Source organism: Podarcis bocagei (assembly GCF_964188305.1).
Source record: "Podarcis bocagei genome assembly, chromosome: 2".
NCBI classification, from domain to species: domain Eukaryota; kingdom Metazoa; phylum Chordata; class Lepidosauria; order Squamata; family Lacertidae; genus Podarcis; species Podarcis bocagei.
The window spans coordinates 19,327,400-19,340,481 of NC_138126.1; the positions used below are offsets into that span (position 1 = coordinate 19,327,400).

Below are 13,082 nucleotides of genomic sequence, written 5' to 3' on the forward strand. Positions count from 1 at the left end.
AGACATGAAAAATAGTTCAGTTTCATGAATAAAGTTTCCATAACCCTCTTTTCTGACTCCCTCACATCTCTCTTTTCTGTGTTCCCATTTACAAAATCTTATTCAGCAATGCTTCACCTTCTCTCAAAACTTATTTTAAATTATACGTTTCAGCTATTATGTCTCCAATTTTCCCCTTTGTTATCAAATATTTAAGCTTGGCATAATAGTATTCAAATTTCGCAGTGACACAGCTGAAAGGAGTATGAAAATAATTGATTTATAAGAACAAAGGCGAGAGTGTTGCCGTTTTGGCCTACGTATGCATGGCACCCCTTGCCTTCAGAAATATAAGGTTCATTCTTCTCCCCTTCCCCTCTCATCCCCCAGAGGAGCCCGACCTGGCTCTCCAGGACACCCAGTGTTTCTTGCCTGTCGAGACCTCCTCTCCTGTGGCTGCAAAGGCGAAAGGTAAGGAGTTTTGCAGGATTCTGAGGGAAGCCCGTGGCAGCTGTCACAGGTGTAGTGGTTCAGAAATCTGGCTTCCCAGGGAAAACCTGTGAGACCGCGTCTGGCTGCTATTTGGGCCTTAGCTTATAAGTACCAACACTGTCGTTTCTAAGCACTGCAGTATCAGTTGGGGGGGGATATGTAGAAAAGAGAGAGGACCTTGACTGTCAAATGCCCCCCACCCGCCAGAGGAAGGTACATCTGGCACTCATTAGCCCCAAGTTAAAGCCTTGTTCTTTGGCCAAGCATTTTCTCTTATATTTTTATCTCTGTTTCATTGCATTGGTTTGTGTTACATAGGGAAGGCCTGAAACTCCGTGGCAGGACACCTGCTTGGTATGCAGAATGTCCCAGTTTCAATCCCCGAGGGGGGGGGCTGGGAGAGACGGAGATGCCTGAGAGCCACTGCCGGCCTGTGCTGGCAGCGCTGAGCTAGGGAAACCAATTATCCGATTCTCCACAAAGCAGCTTCCCTATGACACGTTAGATTTATTTGTGTCAGTTTTTGGATGAAGATTGGGGCAGGGGGAAGAGGTATACCTGTTGTGTTGGGAGAGGAGGAGTGCAGAGGAGGAGTGTGTGTAAACTTGTGGTGGGGGAGGTTTGAAGATTTAAAGAGAGAGGGTCCTCTCTCTCTCTCTCTCTCTCTCTCTCTCTCTCTCTAATTCTTATTAAATTTTCTGTTTTACAGTTTAGAATATTCATTTAAACAACCTTAAAATATCAGTGACACCCCTTCTTCTCTTTCCATGGTTCATTTTGCATATCATACCGTATTTTTTGCTCTATAACACGCACTCGACCATAACACGCACATAGTTTTTAGAGGAGGAAAATCCGTAGGCATGCCACCCGTAGGCATTCCCTCCATAACACGCACAGACATTTCCCCTTACTTTTTAGGAGGAAAAAAGTGAGTGTTATGGTGCAAAAAATACGGTAAATCCCTCCATATTTTATATAACTAAACCATTATTACTTCCATCAAAACTTATTCACACTATTGAATTTATCTTAATGCTGCCAACGTTTTAAAGTGTACACAATTTCCCCTCATATATTCAATAAGCATTTTCCAATCTTCTCTAAACGTATGTTCTTCTTGTTTTCTTATTCTATATGTTAAGTCTGCAAGCTGTGCATATTCCATCAGTTTAAGTTGCCATTCTTCTTTAGTTGGGACCTCGCTCGTTTTCCATTTTGGGACTAACAAAATACGGGCCGCCGTAGTGGCATACATAAATAGCCTTTTTTGACACCTGGGGTATTCCATCTGAATTATCCCCAACGAAAAGGACTCTGTTTTGTTTTCTGAAAAGTGCTTTTAAACATTTTTTTCCAGGTCATTATAAATTATTTCCCAATACTCTTTTACCCTTTTACAGGTCCAACACATTTTCAATATATATAAAAAATGGAGCCTCTCAAAAGGTTGAACACCTTTCCTGTCTTTCCCCCTCCACCCAGGTGCCAGTTGTGCTCTCGAAGAGGCGGCTGCAGAAGCTTTTGTCTTTCAGTCTCCCTCTGTGCCATGCAGACTCCGGGCTGCGAAAGGTGAGTCCATCTTGACCCATGTCCACACGGCAGCCTCTTCCCCCCAGTTGTCCAGATGGACTCTTCCAGACTGCGCCACTTGCCTCAATCCCTATAGTCTACACGACCCACCATTTGGTCTAATGGAGTTCAGTACTGAATGTCTGGGCCTGCCCTGATTGGCCCTGCTGGCTGGGGCTGATGGGTCTAGGGAATCCAAACTTTGGAGGGGTGGTTTCAGGCCTGAGGGGGCAGGATTGTGTAAGGGAGCAGTAGTTCTTGCTGAAAACCTCATGGCATAAACTCTTGTCAACTTGTCCTCTTTGTCAGCTCTGTTTGAATTGTCCCTATCTGCATATCTATCTATATATTCATTTCATTTCCTTCTGGCTTCACTTACAATGCCCAGTTTTCTTACCACCAGGAAAATATATTTGTATAAATGCATTTAAAGAGATTTGCACAGATGAACTGGGCATTAGCCCGTGAAAGATTGTAATAAAATTTGTTGGGTCTTTCTTTCTTTCTTTCTTTCTTTCTTTCTTTCTTTCTTTCTTTCTCTCTCTCTCTCTCTCTCTCTCTCTCTCTCTCTCTCTCTCTCACTCTCTCTCTCACTCACAATTGTTTACAATAAACCATTGTCCATATCAATATATTTATGGGGTTCCCTGAACCCCCGGGCTCCCCCCCACCCCTTCCATGGCTTCCAAATTTTATCTTCCCTTTTTTTCCTGCATCTAATTATATTTATCTAAATTATCACCCTTCAGTTTTGTCCTTTGTCGTTTTAAATTACAAGTGCTATGTCGATCCTGTTAAAGTTTTTAAGTGTTTACAGTGTTCTTTAATATATTCTATGCCATTCTTTGTTGAATATATCATCATCTTGGTGTCTGATCTTCCCAGTCAGCCTTGGCATAGCCCATCATCTTCATTATCCATTTGTTGGGTCTTTTCAGTTTCTGCAGGACTCTCGGTCGATTTCCCCACCCCACCCCATCATCACGCTAGTCAAAGGGCCGCTTTAAAAAACACCTCCGATTTATTTCTATAAGGCCGTGATGAGAGGATTTAAGGGCTGAGAATTAGATGTGGCCGGACTACATCTCCCATCAACCCCAACAAGCATGGTCAGTGGTCGAGGCTGTTGGAAGTTGTAGTCCAGTAACATTTTGCAGGCCAAAGATCCCCCATCCTAATAATAATAATAATAATAATAATAATAATAATAATTAATAATAATATAATATATTTGTTTGTTTATTTATTTATACCCCGCCCATCTGGCTGGGTTTCCCAGCCACTCTGTGCGACTTTCAACAGAATATTAAAATACAATAGTCTATTAAACATTAAAAGCTTCCCTAAACAGGGCTGCCTTCAGGTGTCTTCTAAAAGTCTGGTAGTTATTTTTCTCTTTGACATCTGGTGGGAGGGCGTTCCACAGGGCAGGCGCCACTACCAAGAATGCCCTCTGCCTGCTTCCCTGTAACTTGGCTTCTCGCAGCAAGGGAACCGCCAGAAGGCCCTCGGAGGAGGACCTCAGTGTCTGGGCTGAACGATGGGGGTGGAGACACTCCTTCAGGTATACTGGGCTGAGGCCGTTTAGGGCTTGAAAGGTCAGCACCAACACTTTGAATTGTGCCCGGAAACGTACTGGGAGCCAATGCAGATCTCTCAGGACCGGTGTTATGTGGTCTTGGCAGCTGCACCCAGTCACCAATCTAGCTGCCGCGTTCTGGATTAGTTGTAGTTTCCAGGTCACCTTCAAAGGTAGCCCCACACAGAGCGCATTGCGGTAGTCCAAGCAAGAGATAACTAGATTAGAGTCAGGGGAGAATGAACACTGTGTTGGGACCACCTCTCTTCTTTCTCTCCACGTAGAGAGCAGCTCCTTTCTGAATGACGACGACTCGGATGCTTACACGATGGAAGCCACCCAGCCATTCTGCCAAGACCCCGGGCGATTTTTGGAAGACCCCACTCAGGACTTTCTTGGCAAAGAGGAAGAAGATACAGAACTAATCTTGCCGCGTTCGTCCGAGCAGGCAACGCAGATGGTAGTTTCAGGGTCGGCCTCTAGGGGGCAACAGGCAGCCAGCCTCCTAGGGACCAGCACTCCACAACTGCCCCATTCTCAGCCTGCATCGCAGCCAGTGGGGGGCGCTGCTGCCCAGGAGCTCAAGCAGGAAGAGGAAGCTCAGCTGATTCACTCAGGGCAGATTCCCTCTGTTGACAGCAGTCAACCCTCAACATTGGCCAACGAGGTCTCTGGGAGCCCAAAACAGGAGAGTGTGACAGCCCCAGAAGGTGGAAGCAGTGATGTGAAGTTAGAGGCACAGAACGAGGCAGGTGAGCGGTAGGGAGGGCTGGAGGCTGGGGAGTGTTTGGTCGTCCAAAAAAGGTCTAATAATGGAATCATAGAATTGTCATGTTGGAAGGGACCATGAGGGTTCTCTAGTCCAGCCCCCTGCAGTGCGGGAATCTTTTGCCCAACGTAGGGCTCGAACCCAGAACCCCGAGAGTAAGAGCCCCAATTGCAGATATGGCTATCGCAAGTGTGTTGAGACACTGCTTATTGTCGTCTGGCTTTCCGTGACAGCAGACCGCCACCCCTCTTGCTCTCTGGATAGTTCCTCTGGGAATGGCTTCCTTGCGTGTGAATTGTGTATCTTTCCCTCTCTGTGTATATTAAATAACCACCAGCAGCAGAAGCCCTTAGGTCCCTGGGCAGGCTTTGACAATCAAAAACAACGACGCCAAAACCAGAGTAAATACATACAATCTCCAGAATTGGGTTGGTCCTTAAAAATATCGTGGTACCTCTGGTTACAGATGCTTCAGGTTACAGACGTTTCAGCTTACAGACTCCGCTAACCCAGAAATAGTACCTCGGGTTAAGAACTTTACCTCAGGATGAGAACAGAAATCTCGCAGCGGCAGCAGCAGGAGGCCCCATTAGCTAAAGTGGTGCTTCTGGTTAAGAACAGTTTCAGGTTAAGAAAGGACCTCCAGAACGAATTAACTTCTTAACCCTAGGTACCACTGTACATCAAAAGTCCGAGTAAAGAAGGGTTTGTTGTATATATGAGAGTTGGGTGGATGGTAGGGGAGGGGTGAAGTAGCACATGGCTATTGCAGGGAAAGAGCACTGTGCAAGGCTGCCCGGTGTTCTCTCTGGCTCCATCCATTTCCTCTTGGGCAACAACCCTTCATAGGGGGTGCGGGTGGGAAACCCCCCTATTTGTTCATTGGAGGATTTCTTAAGGGTCTGTCATGTGGGAGCTGGCCCAGTCTCCAAGTAGCAAGCCCAGGGGGGCTTAGCAGGGAAACTGGCGGTGACAGAGGCCAAACCATGGTGGGTTTCCATTTGCGTTCCTGCAAATTAGGAATAGCTGACGAGTCAGGGAGGCTCAACTCTATGGGAGGGTCGAGCCGGGGTTTAGTGGGGTTCGTGTTTTGGAACCAGAGATCTCCTTCCAAGAAAGGAGTGGCGGTTCTTCCGGTTGGCGCTGCCTCCTTGTGGCTGGAGTGGAAGTGTTAGGATCGTTCTACTTCCGTGTAGGACCCTGGCAGAGACACGTGCCCGACTGGCATGTTCTCTCCCTCCTGGTCGGTCGGGAGCTTCAAAAGCTTTCTCCAGCCTGAACATCACAGCGACTGATACCAAAAGGCATCAGCACACTTACGGATCCTGCAGAGTATTTGCAGTTTGCGTACCAGAACTCAGTAGCACAGCATTTTGGCTAATCTACTTTATTTACATATAATACACTCGGAGCATTCTGCTTTAGCTCCTTCCTCTTTCTCATCAGACAGCAGAGAGAGAAAGGACAAAGAACAATAGTTTCAATTTCCGGAACACAGTAATACCACAACATCCTGTCTCCGTCACTTCCCACTCTGTGGAATGAATACATACACCGTTATGTGATAGACAACAATCTCATGACTGCAAACACGGAGCAGGAATCCCAACAGGAAGTTGCGCCACTCGGCTTAAGGCTTTTCACTCTGCTTCTTCCCTAGCTCCTGTTGACGTGGAGTCGGAAGACAGGAGCTCGGCTATGGCAGGAGAAGCAAGGAATTCCGAGCAGGTGAGCTTGGACTTTGCCGCTACAGCCCTTCATTCCTCCCTCCCTGAATTTCTCTGCATAGCTCCTGTAGGCCTTAATCGCCCTTCATATTACAGGTGCAACAGGAGCCGGTGGCCTCTGTTGTTGTCCTGCGGAGGCGCGGTCTGCGGTCTGCCAGCAGTACTGTTTCCCCAGCTCCCGTTCCAGAGCGACCGACCCGTGGCCGTGCGGGACCCGCTGATGTGGGTGAGTCCAGGGAACCGGCAGCCCCTGTCGCCAGGCGCCAGGGGCTGCGGCAGCGGAGGAAGCCGACCCGACTTAGGGGAAAGCTGGAAGAGGATCCGGAGCAGTTGGAAGAAGAAGGACCGAGCCCCGGCAAGAAGACCAAGAACAGGGAACCGGCAGCCACCCCGCGTCAAGGCCGAGCCAGGGGCTCGCAGAGGAAAACGGGGGCTGCCAGCAGGCTTCAGGAAGGGCCGCCAACAGCCATAGACAGCCCTGCCCCCCGGGAGAGGACAAGGCGAGGGAAACAGGGGACGGCGGTCGAGCCTGCGGAAGAACAGGAGGCCCCGCGTCCGAGGACCCGAGCGGCCAGCAGGCGGTCGAGCTGCTCTTCAGTGAGCGTGCCCAGCCCAAAGGATTCTGGGAAAGAAGCCAAACCTGGGCAGGTGGGTAAGGGAGCAGCAGGAGGAAGAAGGAGGTCATTAGTGATGCTATTGGATGAGGCGGTTTCATGCCTGGTCTTAAAGACGACTGGTTAAATTGGATTTGGCCTTTTCAGAATCCCGTTGGGCAGCCGGTTCTGAAAACGAAGCTAGATTCACGAGTGCTGGGTGGGTTTCAGAACCCTTCCCACACTTTTCCTGTAGGAAAAATGCTCCTTTGCTGAGCTCCCAGTAAACCCGGCTTAGCCTTGCCTCCTGTGTGAATCCTCCTGGCTCCAGTGTGATAGTCCTTGGTAACCTGTAGGTAGGGAGAGTTGGGCCTTGACAACCAGGAGGCGGGATGTCCGATGGCAGGGAGGGGCTTGCGAGCCAAAGGATTGGCTAAGATGGCAAACTTCCTCTTTGGTGTGACCCTCTCCTCATTTTTTTGCTTGCCCCCCTTCTCCACAGGAGCCAGCACAGTCCACTCCGCCCTCGGGAAGGAGGTCCCGGAAGCAGAACACAGAGAGCAAGCCAGCGGGAACAAGAAGCCAGCCCCGGAGGCGAACCCAGGACTCGGGGGTCTCGGGCAGTCCTGTCCCAAAGGTACTGCGCACATGTTTTGCAATGGAGGAAGGGGTTGGGATGGAGAAGACCTTGAGAGGGCAAGCTCTGGGATCTTAGGGTCTGGCACCCTCAGCGTGGAAGCAGTAGCTTGTGCATATTTTTAAATTTTATTTTTAATCCAAGCATCCACCTTCTGAACTCAACTGGCATGTAAACAGGGGAAAGCTATCAATATTTTGTAAAACCAGTAAGTTCTTAACTACTTTCATAGAAATATTTTTTAAAAGATAGGGAACGGGAATGGTTTTTGTTACAGTCAAACAGTAATGAAGACCCATTGCACAGTTTATAGACAAGCCAACAGTACTGAGCTCTGATAATGACTAGTTTCTTTTAATCGAAGATGACATTTGCAGAGATAACACGGACAGTACATCAAGACTTTGAAATGTCCAGACCATTTTGTATTTGTACAGAAACATGCAAAATGCTATATGAAGTTTCGCATTGTTACTATGAGAGCAATTTTCTTGCATGCAGCACAATAAACATGTGGGCACAATCTAGCCCAGAGTTCAGCCCTTTTAATTTCACAATGTTCATGTATTTGTGTTGAGCAAAGACACAGAAACAGAATTCATAGGTTGTGGCCCAAGTTTTGCAGTAGCCTTTCCCCAATATTTTGTGGGGCTACAACTCCCATCATCCCTGACCACTGGTCCTGCTAGCTAGGGATGATGGAAGTTGTAGTCCGACAGTCTTTGGGGGAGTCAAGGTTGAAAAAGGGCTGATCTATAGGGTTTGAGAAGCGTGGATTTGAATGGCTTGCCAGTGGCTGCATGCTGAGGGTTGGGGTTATATTCCCACCCACCCCCACCCCCAATGACTTCCTTTTCCTTCTCTTGCTGCCCCTCCCAGGTGCTGTTCATGGCGGGGACGGGCGAAGAAGGGGAGCACATTGTGACGGAGCTGGGCGGCTCCTTGGCAGAGTCCGTCTTCGACTGCACCCACCTAGTGACGGACCGCATCCGGCGTACGGTCAAGTTCCTGTGCGCGATGGCGCGGGGCATCCCCATTGTGACCCTCAGCTGGCTGGAGAAGGTGAGCTGCTTCACTTGCCTCCCTCCCAGAATTCTCTGGGGCAGGGTTAGCCACCAGGGGGCCTTTCCAGTGCCAGTGGACTCCAACTCCCATCAGCCCTGGTGGTCAGAGATGATGGAAGCTGTAGGCCAACCATATCCATTGGTTGGCCTACAGCTACTTCTGTTCTACAGCAGGGATGTACCACTCCTGCAGCCCAGGGGGTGGGGGGTGGGCAGTGACATTTCATTCTCCAGGGAGTAGTCAGGGAGACAATACTATGTACTGCTGCCTTTGATGACTGATCAGGCTCCATAGCAGTGATCTGAAGGAGCGTCTCCATCCCCGTCGTTCAGCCCAGACACTGAGGGCCTTCTGGCAGTTTCCTCACTGCTAGAAGTGAAGTTGCAGGGAATCAGGCAGAGAGCCTTCTTGGTGGTGGCACTCTCCCTGTGGAATGCCCTCCCTTCGGCTGTCAAGGAGATAAACAACTATCTGACTTTTAGAAGACATCTGAAGGCAGCCCTGTACAGTGGTACCTCAGGTTACAGATGCTTCAGGTCAGACGCTTCAGGTTACAGACTCCGCTAACCCAGAAGTAGTACCTCGGGTTAAGAACTTTGTTTCATGATGAGAACAGAAATTGAGCTCCGGTGGTGCGGTGGCAGCAGGAAGCCCCATTAGCTAAAGTGGTACCTCAGGTTAAGAACAGTTTCAGGTTAAGAACGAATTAAGTTCTTAACCCGAGGTACCACTATATAGGGACGTGTTTAATGTTTTATTACATTTTTATATATCTGGCTGAACGATGGGGTGGAGGTGCTCCTTCAGGTATACAGGGCCGAGACCGTTTAGAAGGGCCATTGGCTTGATCCAGCAGGGCTCCCCCTGTTTTGGTGAATCAACGAGAAGTTGGTATCATGGTAGGGCCTTTTACCTTTCTGCAGTTGACTGTGTGCAGTGGCCTCCTTTAAGGGGAAGGGGGTGGTTTTCCCTGCCTATTCTGCAATCTCCTTCCCACGTTTCCTCTCCTCGCAGAGCCGGCAGAACTCCTTCTTCCTGGCCCCAAACAGCTTCCTCGTTTCCGACCCCGAGAAGGAGGAATACTTCCGGTTCAAGCTCTCCACGTCGCTGCAGAAGGCCCAGCAAGAGGGAGGCGTGCTCCAGGTGAGGTCACGGTTAGCAGCCTTTGCCTTGGGCCACGCCCACAGAACTACCTAGTCCAGGTATGCACAGCAAAGTGGGCAGAGGATTTTCCCCAACTCCGGAGCTGTTGGAATGGGGTTTGAATTTTTCTCTCCGATGTGCAGCAGGAACCCCGTCAGGGAAGAAACTGATAACCTGTAAGTTTAAGGTCCCAACCAAAGAAGAGTGGCAGCTTAAGCCGACAGAGTATGTGCAGTTTGCAAACTTAACATATAGAATAAGAGAAGAAGAAGAACATTCGTTTGGAGAAGATTGGAAAACTGTTTTTAATATACAGTGGTACCTCAGGTTACAGATGCTTCAGGTTACAGACGTTTCAGCTTGCAGACTCCGCTAACCCAGAAGTAGTACCTCGGGTTAAGAACTTTACCTCAGGATGAGAACAGAAATCGCGTGGCGGCAGTGGGAGGCCCCATTAGCTAACGTGGTGCTTCAGGTTAAGAACAGTTTCAGGTTAAGAATGGACCTCCGGAACGAATTAAGTACTTAACCCAAGGTACCACAGTATGGGAAATAACTGTGTACAGCTGAAAATTCTGGCAGCATTAGGATAAATTCAACAGTGTAAATAAGTTATGATGGATGTTATAATGGAATACTGAATGGTATAGTTTCTGCAAAATATGTAGGGATTTATGATATGTAAAATGAACCATGGAAGGAGAAGAGGGCAAGTCATTGATATCTTAAGGATGTAAAAATGAGTACTTTAAAGGTTAAAACAGAAAATTTAATTAAAAATTACAGTGGTACTTTGGGTTACAGACACTTCAGGTTACAGACTCCGCTAACCCAGAAATAGTACCTCGGGTTAAGAACTTTGCTTCAGGATGAGAACAGAAATTGCTTGGCGGCGGCAGCAGGAGGCCCCATTAACTAAAGTAGTACCTCAGGTTAAGAATGGACCTCCAGAACAAATTAAGTTCTTAACCCGAGGTACTACTGTATATACAAAAAAGAAAAAAGAAAAAAAGAGGAAACTGATAACCTGCCCAATTCTTGTGGGTTGTAAGGCCACAGCACGTTGGCACCATGACACCGCTTCCCTACAGTTCCTTGGGAGGTTGGGGGGCAAGATCCCCTTTGGTAGTTCCACTGCCCTTGAAAAGTTTGGGGAGAAGGCATTCTCTGTGGCAGGCCCTGAGTGGTGGAATTTCCTCCCCACAGAGGAGTGTTATAGTATTAGGATGAGGAGTTGTAATGCTAAACCGCCCCTGAGGTAACGGTGGGAGGCAAGATACAGCACGAAGGCTCAGAAAATGCCTTCCAATTTTCATTTCTTTATTTACTGTAGATATATACTCTTATAAAACTGCAGGTTATTACATTAATCCTACCAATGTTTTTATCTGTTTGCAATTCTGTCAATATTCAATAAACCATTTCCATTCTTTTATAAAAAGCTTGTTATCTTGAAATTCTTATTCTTCTGGTCAGTTTCACCATTTCTGCATACTCCACGAGTTTTTCTACCCATTCTTCCTTTTCTGGGACTTCTGCTTCTTTCCAATTTGGAGTAAGTAACATTCTTGCTGCTGTAGTAGCATACATGAATAAATTTCTATACAATTTTGGTACAATGGTGCCCCGCAAGACGAATTCCTTGCAAGACGAAAAACTCGCTAGACGAAAGGGTTTTGCGTTTTTTGAGTCGCTTCGCAAGACGAATTTCCCTATGGGCTTGCTTCGCAAGACGAAACGTCTTGCGAGTTCTTGCGAGTTTGTTTCCTTTTTCTTAAAGCCGCTAAGCCGTTAATAGTCGCTAAGCTGCTAATAGCCGTGCTTCGCAAGACGAAAAAACCGCAAGACGAAGAGACTCGCGGAACGGATTAATTTCGTCTTGCGAGGCACCACTGTAGTTCTGTCCCTTTAATTCCCAAAAGAAAAGCTTTTGTTTGTTTGTTTGTTTTTACAAACATTATTTAAAACATCTTTTTCAATTAATTATATATCATTTCTATGGTATAAGCTTCCATCTTGAGTCGCAGGCATAATCCAATTCTGAGTCAACCCTTCCTCGCTAATCTTCAGAGTCCCGTGCTCCTTTGACACACCACAGACCTGTCTCTTTTCCCTTCCAGGGCTACGAGATCCACGTTACGCCTAACGTCAGCTTGGAGCTGGAGGACATGAGGAACATTGTGCAGTGCGGCGGCGGGAAGTTCTTACCCAGAATGCCTCGAGCCTACAAGGTGAACTATGCCTGTTTACACGGCATCCTGCGGGGTGCTGGCAGAAACGCTGAGGCAAAAGGAATACCTGAGAGCGAGACCCAACTCTCTCTTTTTTATATAATTTTTTACTAGTTTTTTTAACATACCATTTTCAACAGTAATTAAACATATTTTTACATCTTATTCAATATTTTGACTTCTGTCAGTCCAGTCTGGAAATTTTCCAATCTAATCTCTTAGTATACATTTCTTATTTTCCCTGTTACATTTAAAACTCATAACCAATATCTTTATTCTTTATCTATTCTTTATCTATTCTTTATTCTTTTGTAGCACTTCATATATTTTTCCCTACAAAATTTCTTGTAGTCCTACTAATGTATTTTGTTGATTACAATTGCTCTTCAAATAGTTCGTATACTTCTTCCAATCTTCTGTAAATCTCTGTTCCTGCAGGTTTCGAATCCTTCCTGTCATTTTGTCAAATTCTGCATAGTCCATTATTTTTGTCTGCCATTCTTCTTTCATCGGAGTTTCTTCTTGCTTCCATTTCGGGGCTAACAATACTCTTACCGCTGTTGTTGCATAAAAAAAAAAAACATCTTGCCTATTAATATCCTGACCTATAATAACAAGCAGAAATGCTTCTGGGTTTTTTTAGAAAATGTGTATTTCAACTTCTTTTTCATCTCATATATCATTTCCCAGTAGTTGTTTTCTTACATTCACACCACATATGATAAAATGTTCCTTCTTTTTCTGAGAGCGAGACCTGACTCTCAACCTTTTTTATTTATTTGCTTAAGGACAAGTGTGTTGTGATTTCCTGTCCCGAAGACCTGCCCCGCTGCAAAGCGGCTCAGGACGCCAGGCTCCCCATTGCCAACGCAGAGTTCATCCTGACAGGTATATTGCAGCAGAAGCTGGATGTGGACGCCCACCGGCTGAACGGGATGAGCCCCCCCTCCGTTGCCACTCCCCCGACCAGGACGAGGAGGAAGAGGGCGGCTGCAGCACCAGCAACCCCAGCCTTGCCCAGCACAGCCAAGAGGCGGCGTTGAGACCAAAGCGCAGCCCGTTACATGGCAACGTTGCCTTAAACTTGTAAATAACTCTTTTGTGTTTTGTTTTTTTACCACTGTCAATAAAATGGGTATAAAAAGCAACCTGGATCTTTTGGAATTGTGTATCTGCGAGAAAGGGAGGGTGTGCATATTTCCTGTGGCTGTGCCAAGGGGGGGGGGAATATATTATTATTATTATTATTATTAATAATAATAATAATAATAATAATAATAATAATAATAATAATA

General features: G+C 46.9%; 1 protein-coding gene across 2 annotated transcripts in view; it reads left to right on the forward strand.

The window, feature by feature from the left end:
- Nucleotides 1-12,935, forward strand: part of MDC1 (mediator of DNA damage checkpoint 1) — a 29,283-nt gene extending 16,348 nt beyond the window's left edge. For both annotated transcript variants that reach the window (XM_081181750.1, XM_081181751.1), the window contains exons 6-15: nucleotides 370-450; nucleotides 1,957-2,043; nucleotides 3,907-4,374; nucleotides 6,052-6,119; nucleotides 6,215-6,766; nucleotides 7,214-7,348; nucleotides 8,228-8,410; nucleotides 9,428-9,556; nucleotides 11,677-11,787; nucleotides 12,576-12,935. In XM_081181750.1, coding sequence (XP_081037876.1) covers nucleotides 370-450; nucleotides 1,957-2,043; nucleotides 3,907-4,374; nucleotides 6,052-6,119; nucleotides 6,215-6,766; nucleotides 7,214-7,348; nucleotides 8,228-8,410; nucleotides 9,428-9,556; nucleotides 11,677-11,787; nucleotides 12,576-12,830 — 2,069 coding nt within the window. In that variant the 3' untranslated portion in view covers nucleotides 12,831-12,935. The remainder of the gene's footprint in view (nucleotides 1-369; nucleotides 451-1,956; nucleotides 2,044-3,906; nucleotides 4,375-6,051; nucleotides 6,120-6,214; nucleotides 6,767-7,213; nucleotides 7,349-8,227; nucleotides 8,411-9,427; nucleotides 9,557-11,676; nucleotides 11,788-12,575) is intronic.
- The last annotated feature ends 147 nt before the right edge of the window (nucleotides 12,936-13,082 follow it).